Here is a 23,926-nt window from a genome sequence, read left to right on the forward strand (position 1 = left end):
CAATAATATACTTATAAAAATATCGTTGCGATAACGTCAGAACAAAATCATGTATATGCTTACATATAAATTATTTGAATTAGTAAATTAAAGTTATTGTTATCTATAATTTCTAATCAAATCTAATATTTAGTTACATAATTAAACAAGATACGTGAAATAGGTGTAAAATTTGAAAAATAAAATTTATTATATACAAATAGCGGTAATATAATTTAACTAATACTAAAGACGATCTGTTATTTTAATTCAAATAAACACATAATATTGAGCCAAATTTGAATGGACAAACCTCAATTTATTTTAAAAAAAATTTGATTCTCTTCCGTCCAGATTTACTTATTTTGTTTTTTTTATAAGAGATAAAAGAGATGGAAACAAACTTTGGTAAAAAAGAAAAAAAAAAGCGATTTCAAATTATTTAAGAAACAAAATCAATTCCTACGTTATCTTACCCAAAAAAAAAACTATACATATATTTTCAAATTATTTAATCGAAATATCTATCGACACCACCAGTGACTAGTGAGCATATCTTTTCAAATTATTTTAAAAAATCAATTTATAGATTATAAGTAAAAAAAAAGGCATTTATTCGACATGTCGACATTTCCTCGACATTTCTTCGACATTGAAGAAAAAACGACATCTCTCTCGTGTCGATGTCGAAGTGCTCGACACATCGACATGTCGACGTGTCGCTCGAAATTTGAAACACTATGTGTAACTTGCGACATGTCAATGCCTCGTTCAAAATTTGAAACACTGCATGTAACTTGATGTGTACCAATATTTACTCTAAACTTTTAATTTCATTTTGCAATTTAAAATTGGAACAATTGTTGCAATTTTTACTTTATAAGAAGTCTTCATTTGAAAGATGAAAAAGACCTGCCTTAAACTTATTTCTAAGTTTCTTTTTTACAAATTATTGAGTGAAATAGAAAAATTGAACACAAGGCAAAATAATTCTATGGTTAAGACATGTGTTATTTTCCTTGAAATTAGGAAATTTGAAATTTCTTCCCCACATTGCTTGAACTAAAAATGATCACTAACAGCATCTCAAATTCTTTGACATGGTTTGGACTTTGGAGGATAAAGGTGTACACGAAAACCCTAATCCAAGTAACTCGACTCAAACCAAGTTAGATAAGAACTTGTTTGAGTTGGGTTAAGATTTTTAATAACCAATAAATTCGATTTGGTTGGGTGTTCATAAATTTTTATTTTCATTTATATTTAGAATTTTAAAGTTTTCGTATCATAAACTGTCTCTCACCTCTTTATCTCTTACTCTCACGATTTCATATTGAGAAATGGTTGCCTCTCACACTCATCTCTCTCTCAGATCTCGCTATCATTCATCCGTCGTTCGTCTATCTTTCATCTTTCCTCCATTGCCACTGAATTTTAATACAAAAAAGTAACATCAAAAGTTAATTCATCACATTTCATTTACAAGAGAAAGTATTACATTAGAAAAATACTTAGCCATTTAAAAATAAAAAATAATTTTATCTTTAACACCGTCAAAAACTAATTATTTAAAAAATATATATTTTTATAATTATCTACTTTCATTGTTAAATATTTTTCATCATAACAGGTATCTTGAGATTTGAATTATTGGGCCGAGTTGCTTCACCGGTAGGAAAACCATTGGGGTTGGTTCAAAAATCGACCCGACTCAACCCAGTCCGTGAACCGCCCACCGGGCCAATGGTTGAAATATTGCATCTTTTGGGCGAAGAAGTGGAGCGTGTTCCTCTCCTTAGTATATTTTGGGCAATCACGCGCGGTTCTCGCTCCATCTCTCTCAGTCGCGAGCCTTCCACAAAACCGCCGCCAATATCTCTCGTCGTCGTACGGTGAGTCAACTCCAAAATCCCCACTCTCTCTATCCATTACTTTGTTTATGTTTTGAGAATTTATGAACTGGGTCTGGTTTCTGGTTGCTGGGTTTAGTTATTTTTCTAGTTTTTGGTTGCGGGTTTTGGCTCTGGATTTTATGTTCCTCTCTTTTTGGTTTTTGTAATCTGTTATGCACTCCAGCAAGACAATTTTTTTGGTTTCGCTTTATGGTGTTGGTTGAAAATATAGTTTAGGGTGGCTACAATCTCTGGAGATAGTTAGAGTTAGAGTTGTATTGTTTTTGAAGTTCTAAAAATTAATTTTGTAATGTTAATGGTGATATAGATTTTAGTTTACGTGTGTTTTGAATTTACTGTTATCTGCAATATCGATAGGTCAAGGTAACTGTCAACTTTACTGGCTTATTAACTTTAGCCTTGATGAAGGGTTGAATGCTTTTCACAAAATCTAGACACTTTTATTTCAGTGAAAATTATTTCACCCATCTTCTTCACCTAAATCTTTAAGCAAAATTAGAATGGTTCAAGATGACATTAAGCTTAGTTGGAATAACAAGGGGCTTGGGGATTGAAGGAAAGGGTTGTTGTCAGTCAAGGACTCAAGAAGCTCATCAAATTTGTTGATTCTAACATTGTTGTTTTGCAAGAGTTTGAATTTTCTTTGGTGAATAGGAGATGTTCAATATCTATTTGGAGATTTTATGGGTGGATTGAGCTTGTATTGATTCCATTGGTTTCTTGGGTGGGATTATCATGCTTTGGGATGAGGACTTCCTTACTAAGAAGTGGAACAAAGAGGTGATTGCAAATTCTATTCAAATTAGGACTGAAAAGTAGAGGATTAACTCCACATAACAGGAGTAGAGAAGCTTGCGAGAAATAGTTGGTTGGAAATTATTACTAAGGACGAACAAAGGTGGATGCCAAAATGTTAACTTAAGTGGTTGAATGATGACAACGGAAATTTGCAAGGATAGCACCTTCTAGCTATGAGCGATTAAGCTCTGATACAAGAAATATAGGCTAAAGCAATGAGCATTGGAATTGTTCTTTGTCATTACTCGCATAATATCAAACCCACTATTTATAGAGCACAAGTGTTTTGCTGGCTATAAATTTCTATCCATGTGAAGTACAATAGCTGACCACAGAAGAAAATTCTGTTATAATAGGACTAATTACTAGACTATAAGTCTTTAAATACATCTATTGAGAACCTCCAACACTCTGTAGAAACCAATATACACATATTACATATATTCTTAAGAAACAATAGAGCCAAAATCGGTTGGCTGAGTGGTAAAAGTATTATATTTAATCTTAGATATCTTTTAGTCTATGAGCCCAAACCATGGTGGTAATTTAAGTATATAAAATTTCAGATGCAAAATCATCCTGGTTAAGCAATTGTCTCATAGGATTGGTTAAGGTGTATGTAAGTTGATCCAAACACCGATAGTTATTAAAAATAAAGGGTTTGTGTCTCTGCATGATTTTGTGTTTGTGCATATGCCATTGATTCACACTTACATGGCTCTTGTCTTTGATTCTGAAATTCCTGTATGCAACATAATTAATCAGTTTAGTGTTTATATGAAAGAATTTTACCCTTTTTTTATATTCTCTGTGTACCTTTTTGGAGCGTAGTTATTGAATATTGAATTTTTTAACAATGCATTAGCCACAAACAAGATGGTGCTATCAGAGGAGGAAATTACCAGGCTTTTCAGAATTCGAAAAACTGTGTTACAAATGCTAAAAGACCGAAGCTATTTTGTTGGAGACTTTGAGATTGACATGTCAAGAGAGCAATTTAAGCATAAATATGGTGAAAACATGAAAAGAGAAGATATTGTTATCAATAAAGCCAGGAGAAATGATAGCTCTGATCAGGTATTGTCTGATGCAAAGGGATATTCATTAGTATTCTCATTGTTATTCAGCAACAGGAGCATACAAGTTTCTTGTTAATTCTCCTATTTGTTTTCTTCTTCTTATAGTGTCTTTTCTTCTGTCTAGATATATGTTTTCTTTCCAGAAGAACAGAAGGTTGGGGTAAAGACGATGAAAACTTATACCAATCGCATGAAATCGGAGAATGTCTTTAGAGCAATATTGGTCGTCCAACAAAATTTGACTCCCTTCGCTCGTACTTGTATAAGTGAAATATCTTCTAAATTCCACCTGGAAGTTTTCCAGGTGAAAATATTTCTTTAAAATATTTCATGGAGTATTTTAATTATTTACTTAGTTTATAAAAACAACACCTGTTGAAGTAAAAGTAGATTCACCATTCACCAGTAATTTGAGGAAAATCATTGGAACCTTCCTACTCCAAAAACTACTAATCATGTCATGCTCTCTCCCTGTAGTCCTTATTTTGCACATTACTAATGAGAATTAAAAATATGGGGGGTTGCTGGATACTTTGGTTGAAGAACAATATTATTAGTTATCGTGAATATATTGAAGCCCTCCCTGAGTTTGCTCTAAACTTTCCGCTGAAGTTAAATGACTGAGATAGTTGTTCAATTGCTCCCACTTTTCTGAGCCTTAGATATAGAGGTTCTGGCTTGATTTCCAATCCTTGCTCCAACTTTTCTTAGTCTACAATAATCTTTTGTTCTTTTTCCTGTTTTCACTTGTCGATGCAGGAAGCTGAATTGCTAGTTAACATTAAAGATCACGTTCTTGTTCCCGAGCACCAGTTACTTACCAATGAAGAGAAGAAGACCCTGCTGGAGAGATATACCGTGAAAGAAACACAGGTCAGTATTAATTCTTTGGAAAATATGACATTTTGAGATTGCATCTTAGGAGCTATATTGTAATGTGATGTTCAATTCTGTTGTGTGTTTCAGATCCCATTAGATTACATACATTATTTACTGTGACTTAACCATATTTTGGTATCTTGTCTTCTGCTCCATTAAGTTTTCTTGGGAACAAAGTGGATCTATTGAGGTTGAAGTATATAAACCACAAGAAATTCGTTCATAATTATAGCCTCATTATGATTGTTAACAATTGGAAAGCTATCATTGTTTAGTGTTTGGGAGAGGGTGACCTCTGCCCTTAGGCTGCTTCCTCTTTTTGTGATTAATACATTTTTCGTTTCTTAAAAAAAAAAAAAAAATCCATTGAGGTTGAAGTTGATCTAGGATTCTAGCCTTCTAGGTGTAGGAGTTATAGAATACATTGTTAAGTTTTGGCATTCTAAGTTGAAGAAGCATCTCTTGTGAGTATATTCTAACATGTTCTTTATGCTAAAACTTCTTCATCAGTCAACTTCGCAACTTATTTTTGGCAGCCTATGTGAAGTTTCTTGATAATGTTTTATTCGTTTCATTGATTTTGCCCCATGTACCAAATTTGGAGATTTTTTTAGGTCCTATATATTTTTTTGTTCCACTGAGGTATTGTGTAGGTCTTACTCGTTGTATCATGTTCCTGGTCCTTCCCACTGATCTTAGAAGAAGTTTTGTCCACCCAAAGTTAGACCACAAGGCAAAAAGAGGTTTAAGTTATAAGGTCTCGTTTGATAGCGATTTAGTTTTTAGTTTTTAGTTTTTTGAAAATTATGTTGGTTTGCCTACTATTACAGTTTTCATGGTATGTTTTCACATTTTTTAAAAATACATTTGAATAAAAAATCTAAATACAAAAACAAGTGTTCGAAAACTACTCTTTTTTTTTTAGTTTTAAAATATAGATATATTTTTAAAAACTAGGTAGCAAAATAAAGAAGTACATAGGTGGAAGAAATGTTTACAAGCTTAAATTTTTAAAGTAGAAAATAAAAAATAAAATTTTTATCAAATAGAAAATTTCTTGTTTTCAGTGTTTTCGGACGTGTGTTTGGTACAAATTTGGAATTTGAATCTCAATTTAAAAAATTCTTCAACGTGTGTTTAGTAATATATATGTAAACTAGTGATAGTTACCAATTAAATATTTTATTCAATTGAAAATAGTATTACTTAATTTATTTAACATTTTTGTTATAAATTTTGTGAAATTATTATCTTACAATATTATATAATTTATAATATATTATGTTTTACATGTTTTAATTTTAAAAAAATAAACAAGTTTAAACATGGAATAGTATATTTATGAATGTTTTTATCGTAATCCTGCATTTTAAAGTTTCAAATTTAAAATCTGGAAACACTAAAGAAAATGTTTGTTTTCAGAATTTCCATAGTTTGGATCATAAAAACTAGATTTTGGGGTCAAGGGAATCGGACCCCGGCTTCGCCCGAAGCATGCTACGGAACGAGCCTTGTCTACGAAGCAAGTTCAGTCAGCGCATAAATCGTCCGCGAGTGTAGTTGACTAGTAGTACCATTAGCCTAAACGCTCCGTATCCTTCGCGGCCGCCAATAGTTCTAATTCCTTCGCTATTGGAACTATGACTCCCGCTCCGTAAACTACGCTCGCTGCCTCCCGGGTCTCGTCTCAAGCTGTGGTATAGACGGAGTTTCCTGCCTCCCGTCACAAATCCAGAAAAGGGTAGCTGAGAAAACCATTTTAAAAAATAAATCTGCCAAAGGCCCTAAGTTTTCAACTATGAGTTTGACTTTAGGATCTGCATAGCATCTCTAAAGTTAGCTCCAAAAGACAGAAACTGCTTTAAATTATTAACTTTCCAAGTAGAGAGTCAGAATCTAGGATCTCGTAGAATATATAATTCTTACCATTGCAGCACGTCTTAGGTTATCATCACTATCACTTAGTTATACAAATCACATTGAGCATTTTGTCGCCCTTACTGTCTCACCTATCCGTTTGGTGTGTGGATACGTATTTGCATTTCTTGTGCCAAATCAGTCAAAATCTTATGTGATTTTGCATGTTTTGTGTTAGCTACCGCGCATACAGGTGACCGACCCGGTTGCAAGATATTACGGGCTAAAGCGTGGGCAAGTTGTGAAGATCATCAGGCCAAGTGAGACGGCAGGAAGATATGTAACTTACAGATATGTTGTTTGAGTATAATTATTATTTTGCAACTGAAGAAGAAGATGTGATATATAAAATAATACACATTGAAGTTATTTTTCTAGCCTTAATTGGAGTTTCTAGTTGTGATATCTGAGTTGAGCTGAGGAAGAATTTGGGAACTTTTGTATTGTATTTGGGATTTAGAGGGAACCTTCATAGCATTAATAGTGGTTGTGTACTCAAAAAAGTAGTGTTGTACACTAGTTGATTTTTATGAAAATTATATTACATTGGAAGATTTTTTTTTTTTTTTTTTGTACAACATGTGGGGTGGAGGAGAGATAAGTGTCTTAATCACTTATTATGCTCGATTTGGCCATTGGAAGATTTCATTGTTCTTCATTAAAAGGTTTTTTTTTTGTAAGTTGACCCTATTGGGTGTGCATTTTTTTTTTCTCTAAACGAGCCATCTTTTGAGAAAATCACCGACTGCTGAACTAAAACTATAAAAGAGAGGGTTTTAACTCGTAACTTGGGTTTGGCGTCAAGAAAGTTTGAGAAATGATTTTAAATTCCGTGATTTGAAATCCAATAATTGATTTTAAATTTCTTATCTTGTTTGGAACGATAATGATTTGAAATGAAATAAGTTAAATTTCTTTTGTTCGTATGTTTGTTGGAATGAAAAGAAAATAAAAATCTTACTGATTTGGTCTTTTAATCTAAATTTATCATTTAGAAATTAAAATATGACAAAGTTAAATTTATAATTTACTTTGAAATTAAATTAAAATACGACAAAGTTAAATTTATAATTTACTTTGAAATTCTATGAAATTCTTCCAAATCCGACCATTTTGATCCGGATTTTTTTTTAACATAAAAACTGGTGAGATATCAAATGGGGCATATTTAAGTTAGCCCTTATTGACCATTAGATCATACCATGATGATTGCCTTTTATATATATAGCAATTGTAATAAGTACCCTACTTTAGTGGTGGCCTACTTTAGCGGTGGCCGGTACAATTTACCCTATTTTTTTACTTATAAAATCTAGTAAAACTTATTATATTTATTAATGCCTCTTTTTATATATATGTATATATATATCATTATACTTATTATATATATATATATATTATTTAATTTTTTTTGAGGCTTATACCTCACCTTTTCTTTCTCTAACAAAAACAAAAAAATCCTTTTTTTTTATTGGAAAAAAAACAAAACAAAAAATCTTTTAAGACCATGAAAATGTTTCAAAACCACATAGCTAAATATAGCCGCATGCATTATTTTTGTCCATAAATGAAGTTTTTGAATTTTGACAAAATGTTGATGTAGATATCTATAAAAAAAAAATCATAAAAAATCAAAAAGTGTTTAAATTATTAGAATGAACAAATAAACACATCAATCTAAATAAGTTAAAAATTCTTATTATTAATATTATATTTATATTAGTAATATTTTATTAATATTTTTTATATTTTGTCAAATATTTTCAAATATTATGAAAATACCGATTAACTCTTTATGTCAATGTCAAATTCATAGACTTATAAAAATATGGATGAAAAGGTCAGAATGTCGATAGTAATTTAATAATCTCGACGATAGATAGATGTAAAATACTAAGAACAATTTGTTCTTACCATTATTTATCTTTTCCCAACTTAGTAGATTTGCAAGAGTTCGATTACAAGTCTATCTATTTTCATATTGGTTTTCCAGCTAAAAATCGACGGTAGAAATCCAAAGCTTCACGTGGTTTGTACTCAGGTACGGTATGTCCGGATCCCTGCACCAAAACCAATGTACAAATTATCATCGAAAAGATAAAATAGGCTCAACTAGTTAAGGCAGACATCCTTGACAAAGTTTGAATCAACAATGCTATATGTTGAACTAAAAAAGGAGAGAATTTTTTTTGTCACTTGCCTTAACGGTTAGAAAAGTGAGACCATTCTCATAGCCTCGTACATACCTGCAACTCGCAAAGGTAGAATTCATCTTTTAATAAAGGCTAAAAGTGTAAAACACTAATTCCAGAGTGTCTAAAAGTTGCTCTACACATTTTTTCTCACTAATTACTAGTCACGTACACTTAGGACCCGTTTGATAACGATTCCATTTCTTCATTTTCAATAAAGAAAAATGAGTTGCATGACCCAATAACTATAAATTCAAATATGATAAAACAATATATTTATTCATGTTTTAGGGAAAATAAGAAATAGGAACGAGAAAGAAAAACTTGTTTTGGCTGTTTCCATATTTTCTATATAGTTTTATGTTCCAGAAAAAAAAAAAAAAAACAAGAAACATACATAATTGCAAAATGCTTAGAATTCTTTAAAAAATTGGAAACAAGAAACGGAAATATTATCAAAGGGTCCTTTTTAACTTTTTGATATAAAAAAAAACCTCTAGTGGATGTATTCTCAATTTAAGAAAAGAGAACATTTTCACGAACACATCCTAAAATCTCTTGTAACTGGTTATAAGCCTTATTCCATCTTTGTTATAACATATTTACATGCAAGTTTTTATCACCATTCATAACAGACTTTCAGCCTCAAAAACTTTTCACATGCCTATAATGTTTTGCAGATTAAATTTAAAAAACATGAAATATGAAGGTGTAGAAAACCAGAAAACAAAGGTGACAAAATGACAATGGTACCCGACAACTTGATCGTTGGATAGCCAAGGCCTCCATTCATCGATGGTCTTGTACCCGATTGAATGAACCCATGCTTCGCTCCCGGTGTACGGAACACACATATCATGATCGCCACTGCTCGGAAAATAAAAATGCAACTAAGTTTCAAAAACTTAAGTTAATGAGTTACCGTAGATTTAAACTAGGGAATGAAGTACAACTCCGTACTCTTCTTTACTTCCTTGCACTTTTTTATGAGTACTCGTATTGATTTATTTTTATTATATTTAATAAAGCGCTCGACGTCGATATCGTACCTGTAAATAAGAGCTGGATATCCTTTCAAGGTAAGGTTTTTGTGGTATGGGATCATGCTCCCAGCATCATGGTTGAAGTTAATTTTATCAGTGCACAGCTCCCAGTTACCGGCCAAACTCTATTGCCATTGATAAGAAGAAGAAGAAGAAAAAACATTACAAATTGCTGAATTTTAAGGGGGTTTTAGATATAGGGAAGCATTGATAACCTCACCATGTCAGCATGGATTGCTTTCCTCACAGCTTCATTGTTCAACCATGCTGTTGCAACCTCGTCACTCTGTAAATTATACATGAATATTAGGAGGCATAAAATGAGGTAAAAGGGGTTGGAATTAATTTAATAAAATTTAATAATTTATTCATATGTGGTAACAAATCAAAGAGCAATCATATATGGACTATTAACGAGCATATTGAGTGGTCTTGATTATGAATCCATGACTTCTCATTTAGTGGTGTGGCTACTCGTTAATATTACAGGATTATGGTTCTCAATATACTTTGTACTTAGCTTCCTATTTGCTAATTGCCTCTAGATTGCATAGTTGAGGGAGACCAAAACAACAACTTCTTGCAGGTTATAATCAATCTATCTTATCATTGCAGGTAATTGTAATCTCCTTGTAGATTTTGATTTTCTTCCAATACTGAGATAATTTTATTGCTCTATCAGGGCCCGATTACCTCAATCATGAATAAACAAAATACAATAAACCAAATATCTTGTTCCTTTTTTGTCAATGTATTTGTTCCATACTACTCACAAATCCAAGCACATGAAAACCACAAAAGCTACGACAAAACAGAGTAAACACACAATGCACCATCAATCAAAATCCAAAAAGCTTAGGAGCTGAAACTTACAGTGCATGGAACCTCCACGCTTTCAAGGAGTTGTGGCCAAGTTGGAACAATGCCAGCTCTCACAGGAGCTCTAAGGGGCCAGGCACGTCCAAACATCCTCTTCCTCACCGCGAGAGGCCTCTCGGTCTCACCGAGCTCTCGAAAGCTGCTCGGCATCCTAATATTTATGGTCTTTATCGTGTCGGGGGCATGGTAGCATGGTTCCAAAATATTGTATATGTTTAAGCCATCAACCAGCTGAGATAAATGTGATACATTATAAAGTGAGTTCAAGAACATCATCTATCCAATTTGGTTACAGCACAAATGAAATTTAGTTTCTAAAAACCAGCTTTCCATCACCTCATCAACTTTGTCAAGCTTGCTCTCACAGGCATTGTCATGGGGATCATAGTAGTTTCCTTTGCAGGCCTCTTCAACTTGCTGCATTGGCACTATATATCAAGAATTTGGAGGAAAAAGCACTATTTTCTATACTTCAATTCATATCAGCGGTTGTGCAATTTCAGGAAAATCTTGTTCAAGGCAAAGAATGAAACTACACTTTAAAGTAAGGAATAAACCCACCTGAAACAGCTCATCAGAGATCAGGCCCATCCCATGTGCAAATGGAACAAGAGCATTTCCATCAAACACATCATCTGCAACTCCATTTCCTACCAAATAACCCTGCAAACCAAGTCACTCTTTTAGATGCATTAAAAGAAAAAATGGGTTAAGTCATCACTCTAGTTGCTATAGTTTTAAGCTTGATTTGAATTTGCGTCTTTGTTGTTTCAAAAAGACATCTATGCTATTCTATTCTAATAGTTTTTTTTACATGACATGTTTTTTTAGACGTAGTAGAGAGATGATGAGGTGGCATTCTCATCTGCTGTGTAGGAGTTTATATTTGGTAACAAATTAGGTGCGCATCTCCAAGAACTCTAATCTCCAAAACTCACTCTTTTTCAGCGCAACCTTTTCTAATTTAACCTCCACACATATGTTATGCTCAACGTTAGCCCATCATCTCTCTTCCATGTCTGAAGAAAAGGTGTCATGCAAACGAACTATTAAGATAACAACAAAGTACTTCCAGAAGTTTAACCAAACCATAGGGACCATGGAACTTGATAAACCATAGAGAGACCAAATCAGCTCAAGAACATCAGGACTGAAATAGTAATTTACCCAAAAATTTAAGGCTCTAGTTGGTTCATGATCCAATTTGCTATTTATGTTTCAAAAAAGCAAGATCTTGGGGAAAAATCAGCAGACTTAATAGCTTAGTTCTTAAAACATTAAAATGATGAATCTGAAATCAAACATGCTTTCAAATACGACAGACACAGTTCTATTCTCTGTATCCTTTATTTTTCAAAAACACAATAAAAAACCAAACGTGCCTAAATTTTAAGTGCCAAATAGATCAGATTGAATAAGTTTGATATATGCACCTTCAAGTTCAGAGTGGGCTTTACACCAGCTTCTAGTCCTGTAAAATAAGAGATTGCAAGTTAGTATGGAAGATTAAAGCACACAAAACTAAGAAAATAAGTCCTTTTTTTTTTATATCCATAAGTATTTAGCTAGCTTACGTGCACCCCAACTAATCTACTAATCTTCCGGATAAAACACTCGACCCTACTACATTTAGTTGCCAAAGAAAAGAAAATAAGTACCTTTTACAACTTCACTGACAAGAGTCGGCACATACACTCCTGCATAGGACTCTCCAGCAATGTAAAAGGGGTTGGCCTGAAACTCTGGGTACAACTTAAACCACTGCCCACAGAACAACACAATGTAAATACCACATCACTGTATAATTTAGGTAAATTTTTCATTTTTAAAAATTAAGAAGAGTTACAAACCTATTCCAGTATCTTTTTTCAATTAAGTAGAAACGAGAAGAAACAACAAACAAATTCTTTTGTTCTTTTCTTAAAATCTGTTAAAAAAGAGATTCTGAAATTTTCAGAAACACTACCAAACAGAACCAGTACCTCAAGAAGGAATTTATGTGAATCAGAAGCAGTCTTCAGATCACCAGTAGTATAATCAGATTCATCGTTTGAGTAAGACAGACCAACGCCAGCAGGTGAATCCAAATATATAATGTTGGAGACCTATAACACACAAACAAACCAACCAACCATTGAGAGCTCAAAATCCCAAAAAAGAAAAGGAAAATCAAATAAAACCGAACCGAACCTTCGACCAGCTGTATGGATTAAGATGAAGCTTCGGAAGGCCATCGGTTGTGTTTGCTGCTTCAAAGTTGAATGGGCCTTCACAATCACAAACAAAGGTTAAATATTTACCAATATAGCAACTGGATTTTAAAAATATGACCAAAATATTGAAAATTGTTTTTTCAGTTATTCTGATTTTACTTTTTTAGATTTTTATATTGTTCTAAGTAGGTTCGAATTTCATATTTTGCTTTGAAAAAGTGGTTGCTATTTTGGTAAGCACTATACAGACATACATATATTTTAAGAACATGTGGAGTGGAGATTTAAATTTCATAGATCTATTAAATTTTATTTTTCAATTTTGTGTCTAATAAGTACGTAGATTTTAAAAACGCATTCCAAATTATTGACCTGAGACAAAATTAAAGTTTAATAACTAAACTTATAGATTAAGTTAGATCCAAAAAGTTCAATTGGATCCCTATATTTTAGTTGAATCTCCAAAAATGTCAAGTTTTTTTTGGGCAAATTTGTAATACTGCATAGTTATAGGTTAAAATACAATTTTTAGTTTCTGTACCGTCTAAAATTAACCAACCTCTAAAAAACTTTTAAAATTAGACTAAATTAAAATCAAACATAAACAGTTAAAATGATAATTTAGCATTGCATGGAGCAGTAAGACACTGTTTTTCAAGAATGTAGAATATAAGGGCATTTGCGATAATATTTTATAGGCAAATATAAGAGGCATCTACGTCTCGAGAATATTAAATTTAGACGTATATTAAATTTATATAATGTTTCAAAAATGTCCTTAGGAATATTTATATAATTATACATTAATTTAATATAATTTGTTAATTTATTTTTATTAATTTAATATTTTATTTTTATATCAATGTGTATATATTAATTTTTATATTTTATGTTGCAGAACAAATTAATTCATATTAATATAAGATTTTTTTAAAAAAAATAATATAAAATTCTCAATATCAATATTTTTTCTCTAAAAAAACACCATTAAATACTTGAACAAAATTTAAAAAATAATGAATTGTGTTAAAAGAAAAAGTTGCTAAGGAGCCGTCAAGTATTTTTCAAAAAAAAATATATATATATATACGAAAAAAATAGAAACTAGCAATAATACGGGATTCGTTTTTATTAAAATAAAAAGCAATAATACGGAAATCTTAGAAACTAGCAAAATATCGTGAGAATTCAGACATCCGGCCATCTACAATCTTAAATTCTCATGAAGCAAACCGCCTTTAACGTGTTAATTTCACCATCCCAATTTCAAATGGACATATTTAACTAAAAAGAAAATTGGCAAGAGACGGTTCAGAAAGAAGATGGTTCCGGTTCGATTCGGTTCATTTCAGTTCCTTCAGGCCAAAACAAAGATAATAGAAAAGGGGGAAAAATCAAGCAGAAGCCGAGCAATTAATGAATATGAATGAGTCAAAGAAAGCAATGCCCTACCATGTTCGTAAACGAAGCCATCGAAGCTGGAGCAACCAGGGCCGCCATTGAGCCACAGAACCACCGGATCTTCCACCGGATTCCTCTCCGATTGAACAAAGTAGTAGAACAGATTCCTCCCATGGCTTTTATCGATCTCCACATACCTTCAAAATTCCGCAAATCGGAACCACAAATCAACCTCAGACATAAAAGGAAAAAAAAAAGAATTATGCAGACGAATCCGTACCCGGAGTAGTGCTTGGAAGGGAAGGAGCCAGAGAAGCCAGGGAGGCGCGCAACGAGAGCGGATTCGGGAGCCGATTGAGCCACTAGGAAGCAGAAGCAGGCGAAGACAGAAATTGAAACGTGCGAGAGAAACAGAAAGCCGTTGAGGCCCAATGAGCGCCGAGATTCCGCCATGGCCGTCCCCTTCGGAGCTCCAACTTCTAAGTTCTAAGAGAGTTTTCTATTGGTCTGCAAATGCGCGGAATAACTGACGCTTGTGATTGGCTTTTATACTCGACCACCGCCATTTTTTGTGTGCCTTCATTAAATATTTTTATTAAACAAAAAAGAAAAAAAGAAGGTAAATATCTTTTAGTACGGTACTTAAATGGATATCCAACCTAGCTTTGCACCAGCTAACTTCACCATGCTCCGTACTTTTATGGATATTATTTAAATAGTATTAAAATGGATCTCGGGTATTGTTTAATAAAAAGTAAATGATATTGAAATTTTGCCTATAAACAATAAAAATGAAAATTTTTCACTCTTTTAATATTTATTTTTTAAAATGTGACAATTTTAATTTTCTTTTCAAATATGGCGTGAATTTGATTTTTTTTATGTGTTTTACTTTACATTTGAGTTTGATTTTTATATGAATTATCTTGTTTTTGCAAAATTTTAAACTATTTATTATATATGTAAATACAAATTTACCTTATGTGATGAGAGAATTATAAAACTAGTACAATTTATATATATAGCATTACATTTAAAGAGTAATAATTTTTTATAGAAATATATTTGTTTTTTGCCCTTTAGTATAATTTTCAATTATAATATTATTAAAACAATATAATTAAAAACGGTAAGATGAACCTAACATTTAAAAATAAAGTAAATTCGAAAGGAGTAAAAAGGAAAATCAAATTTTCTCTCAAGTTATTTGTTTATTTTTTAGTTCAATTCAAACTCCGATCTATTTGGATTTATTTGGATTTTCAACCATTGATCTATATTCAGATTGACAATTAATTATAATTTATAAATATTTATTAAGAATAAAATATATACCGTTGCTTTGAAGTTAAGAAATCATCAAAAGAATGGTAAAAAAAAAGTAAAAATAAGTGATTGGTCAGAGACAAGTTTGACTGTAAGTGGACTGAAGTCAACCAATAAAGTATGAGAGAGCATTTGCAATACTTGTCTAATTATTGCTCGACACGTGTCCACTTCAGGCCTAATTCTTTTTCATATATATTTTAAAACAATTTAAATTGAGTTATTAATATTTGTTAAATAATAGAGGTAAAAGAATATTTGAATTTCATTTTCTTCTTCAACTTTTAAATCTATTTTAGTTTAGTCTTTGAATTTTTTAACTGATTGGCGTCGTTGAATTTTTTAAAATAATTATTTTGATTCAACTATCAACCATTTTTCTTTTTTCTTTTTCCCTAAATCATTTAATCATATTTAGAATCATTTTTCTTTTTTCTTTTTCCCTAAATCATTTAATCATATTTAGAACGACCACCTGAGATGTAAGTATTAAAATAAACACTTTTAAAATTTAAAATCAAAATAAAATATCAAAATATAATTTAAACTAAAAAATTATCATTTTAGTCAATAATATAAGTTCGTATGATTAACTTTTTCAAAATTTTCTTAATCGTCAATCTAGGTTAACATCTTTTTTTCTTGGACCACACATCACTTATGACAAATGACAAATGGGAGGGACTATATTCTATTATTGGTTGCTAAGCTATCTTTTATATATATATATATTATATAAACTAAAACATGACTTAGTAATTAAGGGCTCATTTCGCAATGTTTTCGTTTTTCATTTTTCATTTTTTATTTTATTAAAAAACCTAAGTATTTGACAACTATTTATGTTTTTTGTTCTCATTTTTAATTTGTTCGAAAACATAAATAAAAATATTATTTTATCACTCTTGAATCTATGGGAGTTGACGCCATGCAATTTCATTATTCTTTATTTAAAAATGAGGAAACAGAAACAAGAAATAGAAATGTTACCGAACCAACCATAAGGTATTCATTTTCTTACTGCAATCTTTTTAATGTTTGTAGGTTCGAATTTCCACTCTATTTTGATGATGTAATATCCTGGAAAAAAAAGTTTATATATCCATTAAACAATTCGTATTGAAAAATATATGCCAACAATAATTTGTTTATAATGTAGGGCGTGCTTCACTCATATTTAGCTAGCTCTTGAAAACAATAGCTTACTAATTTAATCTTAGGGTATAACAATTTGAGAAATTATGTAACAACCAACATTCTTCCTTAAATAAAGAATCCGTCCATGTAATAATTGTCTTTATTACAAAGTCCAAAACTAGGACATTACTTTAATAAAACTTTAATACTTTAGAATTGTTATATTGTTGTTATTAGTATGGTTTATCTAAGTAATCACCATATCTTAACAATAAAGTTTCTATATACACACATTAGCATAAAATAATAGGTGAGTTAAAATTTTGGAGATCTTCTTTCCTTAAATTATATTTATTATTTAGGTCGAAGTCGAACTAATTTATTCAAAAAAAAATTAACATAATAAAAATTATATATCTAATTTAATTTAGATAAAATTATAACCTAAAAGTAGATAATAAAGCATAATGAGAAAAATCATTTTTACACTTATACTTCAAGTTTAATCTTAAATTTCAATTTTGTCCGATTAAATTCTGAACTTTGAATAAGCGATGCATTTAATACTTCTTTAAATCTAAATTAGAAAACTATTCGCAAATTAATTAAAAAAATCACACTAAATTCAACACACACATAAAAAATAAAAATAGAAAACTCTAAATCAATACCACAAAAATATCCGAAACTAAATCATGGAATACCTGAACCTGACAACAAATTTAAGTAGGTAAAAGAATGTTAACTCAACAATAACTATTTAAACATTTCCCAAAAATAAATTCATATTTAGTTATTATTATGATTCCATTTAATGGAGTATTAGCATAATTCAATTTAATTAGTTAAGACACTGGATCGAGAGTTCAAATATTAAAAAAAAAAAGTTAATCCGTGATTATTATGATTATAATTAACCAATATTTATATAAATAATCAATTTACAACTCTGCTAAATAATTCAATTCAATTGGTTGAGCTGAGGAAGAATTTGGGAACTTTTGGGATTTAGAGGGAACCTTCATAGCATTAGTAGTGGTTGTGTACTAAAAACATTTGATTTTTGAGAAAATGATATTACATTGGAAGATTTCATTGTTCTTCATTAAAGGGTTCTTTTTGTAAATTGTCCAATATGGAGTGTGCATGTTTTTTTAAAGAAGCCATCTTTGGAGAGAAAAAATAATTGAAATATAGTTTGAATAGTGAGCCATTTAAATATCTAAAATTTTTTAGAAAATCAAATAATTAATATATATAAATGGAATACATCATTTAGTGTTTGTCAACCTCGACCTACCTAAGTTGGTTAAGACATGCATTATCGACCAAAACGTCGAAGATTCGAATCTACATCTACATATGTTGCTGAACTAAAACAATAAAAGAGAAGGTTTTAAAGGACAACTTCGTTGACAATGGCTTGGGATCTCTTAGTTATGCCGACGACGTCTTAAAAATTTTAATTTTAATTTTGTTGTTTAAAAATCTTTTACATGATAATATCAATTGGAATTATGTATTTGAGCGGTGACATAATGTATGAAGATGTTATTTAATGAGTTGGTCATTTTTTAATGTTAAATATTCGTTTAACTTTTTAAAGATAATTTTTGATGTTTTAAAACTTTTTAATCAAATTTTTTTTACACAAGAACATCATTGGTATTGAGTACTGGAATGAATGCTAAGTCGATGTTTTTTTAATGTTAAATTTTCGTTTATTTTAAAACTTTAACTGACTTTTTAAATTAAAATCAGGGGTTTATCATTTTAGCAAAAAAAAAAAAAAAAAATATATATATATATATATATATATATATATATTAAACGCAACCTTGAAATTTTAAAAAAACTTATCATATATATATTATTTTTTTAAAGCTTACAATAATTTTTTTTTTTTACAAATTGCACAAACTCTCTGGATGATATGTTTCTTTTTTAGAAATTCGATCCTATGTTAATTGTTACTCACTCCAAGGTTTTAAACGTCGACGTCGATAGAAATGTCGATGTCTCAATTTCATGAAAATATCGATGGATTCTGTAAAAGTTAGAAAAATTAAAAAAAATCGTAAAAAATATTTAAATGAAACAAATAAACATTTTCATATTTCTAAATTAGTTAAAAATAATTAATCTTCATATTAGGGACATTTTGTTGATATTTTTCATATTTTATCGATTTTCTTGTACTATAATGAAAATGTCGGTTTACCCCTCATGTCGATGTCGAATCCATGAAAACATAAATATGTCAATGGAAATGTCAACATGTCGACAGATATTTAAAACCATGATTACACCTCTAAACTTTTCATGGTAAAAATTAAATTTTCATAGTAAAAAAATTGCGGTCCTAAACTTTCGATAGTAAAAATTAAACCTTCAAAATTGATCCACTTCTTTTGAGAAGAGGGAGAGGGAGAATATGGAGAGAGAAAGTAGGGAGGAGAAAATACAAGAGAGAAATAGAGTAAAATAGATCCGATCTTTTGAGGTTCGAGAATAATTTTTATTATTGAAGGCTTGTCCAATTTTTTCATTTAGGAAAGTTTGAGGTTTATGTTTACAACTTGTAATTGTAATAACTACTCTACTTTGGGAGCGGCTGATACAATTTGTACTATTTTTTACTTCTAAAATCTAAGTTAAAATCTAGTAAAACTTATTATATTTATTAATGCCTTATATATATATAATTAATTAAAAAATTCTTAGGCTTATACCTCACCCTTTTTTCTCAAAAAGAATTTTTTTTTTAAGACCATAAAGATAATTGAAAACCACATGGCTAAATATAACCTTATGCATTATTTTCATCCCTAAATGAAGTTTTTAAATTTCGATTCGGATTAAAGGTTGAAGTCTCAATTTTATGAAAATTTTTATAAGAATATCAATAAGATGTTGATAGATATCTATGAAAAAATCATAAAAATAAAAAAGTTCTTTCAAAATTATTAGAATGGACAAATAAGCACATCACTGTTCACACGAGATTTCCGAAGAAATAATATTTGGTGGAATTGAACTTTGATTCTTGTTGTATGTGTTGTATAGTGGATTCAATCTCTAATCATTATCCTCTAATTCTTTCTCTCCAAAGTCTTCAATTTTGTGTGAAATCTCTCAATTATGAAATTCTGACCTAAAATGAATGAAGTCTTCTCTATATATATATAGAGGTTTCCATAGGTTTGGTAGGCCTTTGGACTTAGATAATTTTGGGTGCAGCCCAATTCTTTAAATGGATTTAAATTTATTTAAATTTAAATATTAATCTCAAGTAAATTGGATTTTGGCCAAGTTTTTGAACAAAATTGAATCCAAGCCCAATTCTCATATGACCCAATTATATATTTTAATTGTCAATTTATCTTTAATTTTAATTTATGGTTAATATATAATTAATCCCTAAATAAAATAGATAATAACGTGCCTGGCCCAAAATTTATGGTTCTACGAATCCCCCTTTTCGAAATTTATGCCAAACATAATTGTTACTGAATTTCGAAAATATTGTGCAATGAAAAAGATGAATTTAATTCATAATTTTGAAAAAAAAAATTAATGGTGGACCAAGATATCGTTGTAGGTCCAATTGACAATAAATTTGCACAATTTAAAATGAGACATCTGAAATTTATCCATTGAAATTTAAATTATCTTCAGAAGTTTTTTATTTTTAACTTTGAATTTAATTTAAAAGTCAAAATATGATTCAAATTCAAATTTGTGATAAATTTGAAAATTTGGAATTTATCCAACTTTGAATTTAACGTTGGATTTTAGTTCAAATTTGAATTTTGGCTCAAATTCGAAAACATGGAATTTTCCAACTTAATTCAAAAAAATCGGAATATAATTCAATTTCAAATTTGGGATGAATTAGAGATTTTTTTTTTTAATTTATCTGAACTGGATTATTGAAAATATGGAATTTATCCAACCCAATTTAAAAGTCGGAATATAATTTGAATTCAAATTTGTGATGAATTCAAATTTTTTTTTTAATTTGTCAAACTTTAAATTAAGCGCTGGATTTATGGTTCAAATTTGAATATTGGACCAAATTTGAAAATATGGAATTTATCCGACGTAACTTAAAAGTTGGAAATATAATTCAAATTCAAATTTGAGATGAATTTGAAAATTTGGAATTTATCCAACTTTAAATTGAAGGTTGGATTATGGTTATTCAAATTTGAAAATATGGAATTTATTCAACTAAATTTAAAAGTTGGAATATAATTCAAATTCAAATTTGAGATGAATTTGGAAACGATTTAAATTTGATATCCAAACAAATTTAGAATTTGAATTTGAATGAAGTGGGAGCTGATTTGAGTTTAAATCCTATCAGATTTTAATTTCGAATTTGAACAGGAATCCTATCTAAGTTGAGATTTGATTTGGGTCAAATTTAAATTAAAAATCCAATCAAATTTCCAACCATAATTTAAATAAGGAATCCTATTTGAATTGAGGATTTCGATTATTCTCCTGGTTTGAACCTCAACCCTATAAATTGAGCCTTGAAGTGTATTGGTAGAAGCACAACAGAAGTCCATTGAAAATGTTGGCTTCAAAATTTCTCCCATTTTTTTTTCTCTTATTCTTTTCTTTCTTTTTTCTCTAGTTATTTATGACTATATTTTGTCTTCATGCAGTGCAATCTGGCCATTTACTTCCTCCACCAAAGATTAGGCTTCCGTGCTCGTCAGTGACTATCTTTTTTTTCTTCAACATCTTCCCCGGCAACGGCGCCAAAAACTTGTTGCACCTCTGCTTAATAGCTAGAGGGTAAGTGCAAGTGCACACTGTCACAAGTAATAATCTGGAAATATTCCAAGTTTGTTTCCACAGGGACTAGTTTTCTTTTAAAATTGATTTTGTAAACTGCATGAATGAGCAATCGAGTTTGGGAATAAAAATTGGTGGAATTGTTGGGAACACGAAAAACACACGAAAATAATAGAATTTAAAAGGCCAACCCCCTACTTCTGCTTAGTTCTAAAATGATGAATTACACCTACCAAATGTGCCCGTAATTAAACTCAATTTATGCAAACTGGTTCAACTCCTATTCCATACCGCTTTTGGTTTGTTTAGAAGCTTAGGCTAGTGTTTACATATGTCTATGCAACTCTAGAATCCTAAATAAATCAAGTGCCAACTTACGTTCAACGGGTAAGAGAGCCTATGTCTAGGATCTTGTTTTAGTTCTTATTTCTAAGTAATTTCCCGTTTTACCTTGATGAGATCTGTTTGACTCTAACATTTTCAGAATTAAAATCAAACTAATGTGATTTAAACAAGTGGCCAACAAGAAAAATCAACTTATCAATCAAGATAAGCAAAGAGAGCGTAATACGCCGTGCTCACTGATAGATGTAATTTATAGTGATAAGAACTAAATCATTCATAGGAGGGATGAAGAAACAATTTACCTACTCATGGAATTGAAAGAAATTAAAACACAAGAGAAAATAATAAAAGAAAGCATTTTAATTAGAATTGGAAAGAAAGTACAAAATGGAACAAATTGAATTCCAATAAAATAAACAAGAGTAATTGTAGAAAAATAATTAAAAACAAAACTTAAATAAAAACTACAAAACTAAAGTAGAAAGGGAAACAAAAGCATGGAAAATGAGATGCCTGATGCTTGGAAGCTTCTTTTATAGGCTATGGAGGTAACAAGATGTTGAGGAATGAATGGAACCAAATGAGGTTGTAGAGATTTTAGGAACTAATAACAAATTTTGGACCAATTACTTGTCAAAAGTTGTTATTCCCATTTTGACAATGTAGGCATCGAATGTGGCTGAAGCATTGTGAAGCTGGAACTTTCAAATCAATTTGGCTGGTGCATTCCTCTAGTAAGCTCGAAATTCTGGTCCTACAATGTGTCTGACGCATTTTGATCATCAATCTTCACTTTTCCTTACAAAATAAGCATATTTACACAAATTAGACTTCATTTAGCTATAACTGAATTCCAAAGTCTCTAATCACAAATTATGCACATTTTCCCTAAATTATATGCTTGAACATACATTTTTCATCATAATTAACTCCCAACTAAGCATGTAAAACTATTATTTTTAGCCTTTAATCAAGTCTTATCACACCCCCAAACTTAATATTTTGCTTGTCCTCAAGCAAAAACAACAGTTATCAAATCAAACATGTAAAATTCAAGAATAAACCAAACATCAAGCAGAGCCGAGTAATTTGCTCATATGGTGTCTCAGGAGGAACGTCAAAGCTTTAATCCCTACTACTTTTCTAAAGCATAATCATCATAAAGCCACCTTTGTTTAAAAGATAAAAGCTTTTCAAATTCTTCTATTGCCTAACTCAAAAAACTTTTTCAAATCCAGTAGAGACTATGCACACTCCCTTTAGTGAAAATTTTCTAGCACAAAAATGACTCTCAAACAGGACAGTTACTCAAGGGATTCTCTAGGCTGGCAACCAATCCGAGTTTGTCGATTAGTGAGTTGCACAAAGTCAAGCTAGATTAAAGTTGCTACCATAAAATTACGAGTACCCCTAAGTGAGACTCTTTTCTCAAATAGAGTGGGAACTGAGTTAAGGCAAGCTTCCTTACTTTTATTCTCTCATTTTTTTTTTTGCCTCAAAGTTTCTTCTTTCACGCTTTTGTCTTTCCACTCATATTTTCATTTTGCTTTTATTTGCAAAATTTTCTGTCACTTTTTCCTTTTTTCTTTTGCCACTTTTTCTTGTTTTTCCACACTTTTTCTTACCTCTCGTATTTTTTTGGCTCACTGCAATCTATTAGGCTTGCTTAAGCTACACCTCCAAACTTGAGGGAAGCGACTCCCCCAAACTTGAAAAAGACAGTGTCCTCACTGGTTTTAAGTGTGAAAAATTTGAAGGTGCGTAAAATTTTTTTACCACTAAAGGACAAGGATCCTCTTAAAAGATCTAAAAAGTTTAAAGGTTAAAACTAAAGAGGCAGAAATAAGTTTATCTTAAAACAACGCGACAAATGAGTCATAGCTTGATCTAAATAGTAGAAAACAAAGCTCATGCATATTCCTGATTATCATCATCGACATGAAAAAAGAACAAGAACCTACTCAAATATGGTAAATCCAAGACATTTCATGCTGAGAATTGAGAGGAAAATTGCAC

At 30.6% G+C, this 23,926-nt stretch overlaps 2 protein-coding genes across 3 annotated transcripts; one reads left to right on the forward strand and one right to left on the reverse strand.

Annotated features, from left to right (window-relative positions):
* The first annotated feature begins 1,736 nt into the window (after positions 1-1,736).
* On the forward strand, positions 1,737-7,117 carry LOC111013465 (DNA-directed RNA polymerases II and IV subunit 5A). 2 transcript variants are annotated; one of them, XM_022287917.2, is made up of 5 exons: positions 1,737-1,871; positions 3,556-3,767; positions 3,894-4,073; positions 4,529-4,642; positions 6,744-7,117. In XM_022287917.2, exons 2-5 carry the CDS (start codon positions 3,567-3,569, stop codon positions 6,867-6,869), a joined length of 621 nt encoding a protein of 206 aa, XP_022143609.1. In that variant the 5' UTR covers positions 1,737-1,871; positions 3,556-3,566; the 3' UTR covers positions 6,870-7,117. The 2 variants fall into 2 exon arrangements, with proteins under 2 accessions (XP_022143609.1, XP_087974176.1); XM_088118050.1 differs by lacking the exon at positions 1,737-1,871 and adding an exon at positions 1,920-2,672.
* A 1,332-nt stretch (positions 7,118-8,449) lies between these two features.
* On the reverse strand, positions 8,450-14,828 carry LOC111013427 (serine carboxypeptidase-like 20). Its single transcript, XM_088117362.1, has 14 exons — positions 14,574-14,828; positions 14,345-14,490; positions 12,870-12,946; positions 12,662-12,784; positions 12,338-12,440; positions 12,113-12,150; positions 11,241-11,342; positions 11,016-11,096; positions 10,674-10,910; positions 10,021-10,086; positions 9,807-9,925; positions 9,511-9,624; positions 8,766-8,811; positions 8,450-8,625 (listed from the first exon to the last, which is right to left on the reverse strand). The coding sequence occupies exons 1-14, from the start codon at positions 14,744-14,746 to the stop codon at positions 8,542-8,544; spliced, it is 1,509 nt and encodes a 502-aa protein (XP_087973488.1). The 5' UTR covers positions 14,747-14,828; the 3' UTR covers positions 8,450-8,541.
* Positions 14,829-23,926: the final 9,098 nt, after the last annotated feature.

Source organism: Momordica charantia, assembly GCF_013281855.1.
Source record: "Momordica charantia cultivar OHB3-1 chromosome 9 unlocalized genomic scaffold, Mcharantia_2.0 BLBB01000009.1, whole genome shotgun sequence".
Taxonomy (NCBI): domain Eukaryota; kingdom Viridiplantae; phylum Streptophyta; class Magnoliopsida; order Cucurbitales; family Cucurbitaceae; genus Momordica; species Momordica charantia.

Bases quoted from the DNA above. Each gene is read 5' to 3' on its own strand.
- LOC111013465 (XM_022287917.2), top strand. From the start codon at position 3,567: ATGGTGCTATCAGAGGAGGAAATTACCAGGCTTTTCAGAATTCGAAAA. The intron at 3,768-3,893 runs GTATTGTCTGAT...TCTTCTGTCTAG, and splicing joins GAAATGATAGCTCTGATCAG to ATATATGTTTTCTTTCCAGA. The intron at 4,643-6,743 runs GTCAGTATTAAT...GTTTTGTGTTAG, and splicing joins ATACCGTGAAAGAAACACAG to CTACCGCGCATACAGGTGAC.
- LOC111013427 (XM_088117362.1), bottom strand. From the start codon at position 14,746: ATGGCGGAATCTCGGCGCTCATTGGGCCTCAACGGCTTTCTGTTTCTC. The intron at 14,491-14,573 runs GTACGGATTCGT...GGAATTTTGAAG, and splicing joins CCTTCCAAGCACTACTCCGG to GTATGTGGAGATCGATAAAA. The intron at 11,343-12,112 runs GTGCATATATCA...CTTGGTTTGCAG, and splicing joins AGCCCACTCTGAACTTGAAG to GGTTATTTGGTAGGAAATGG.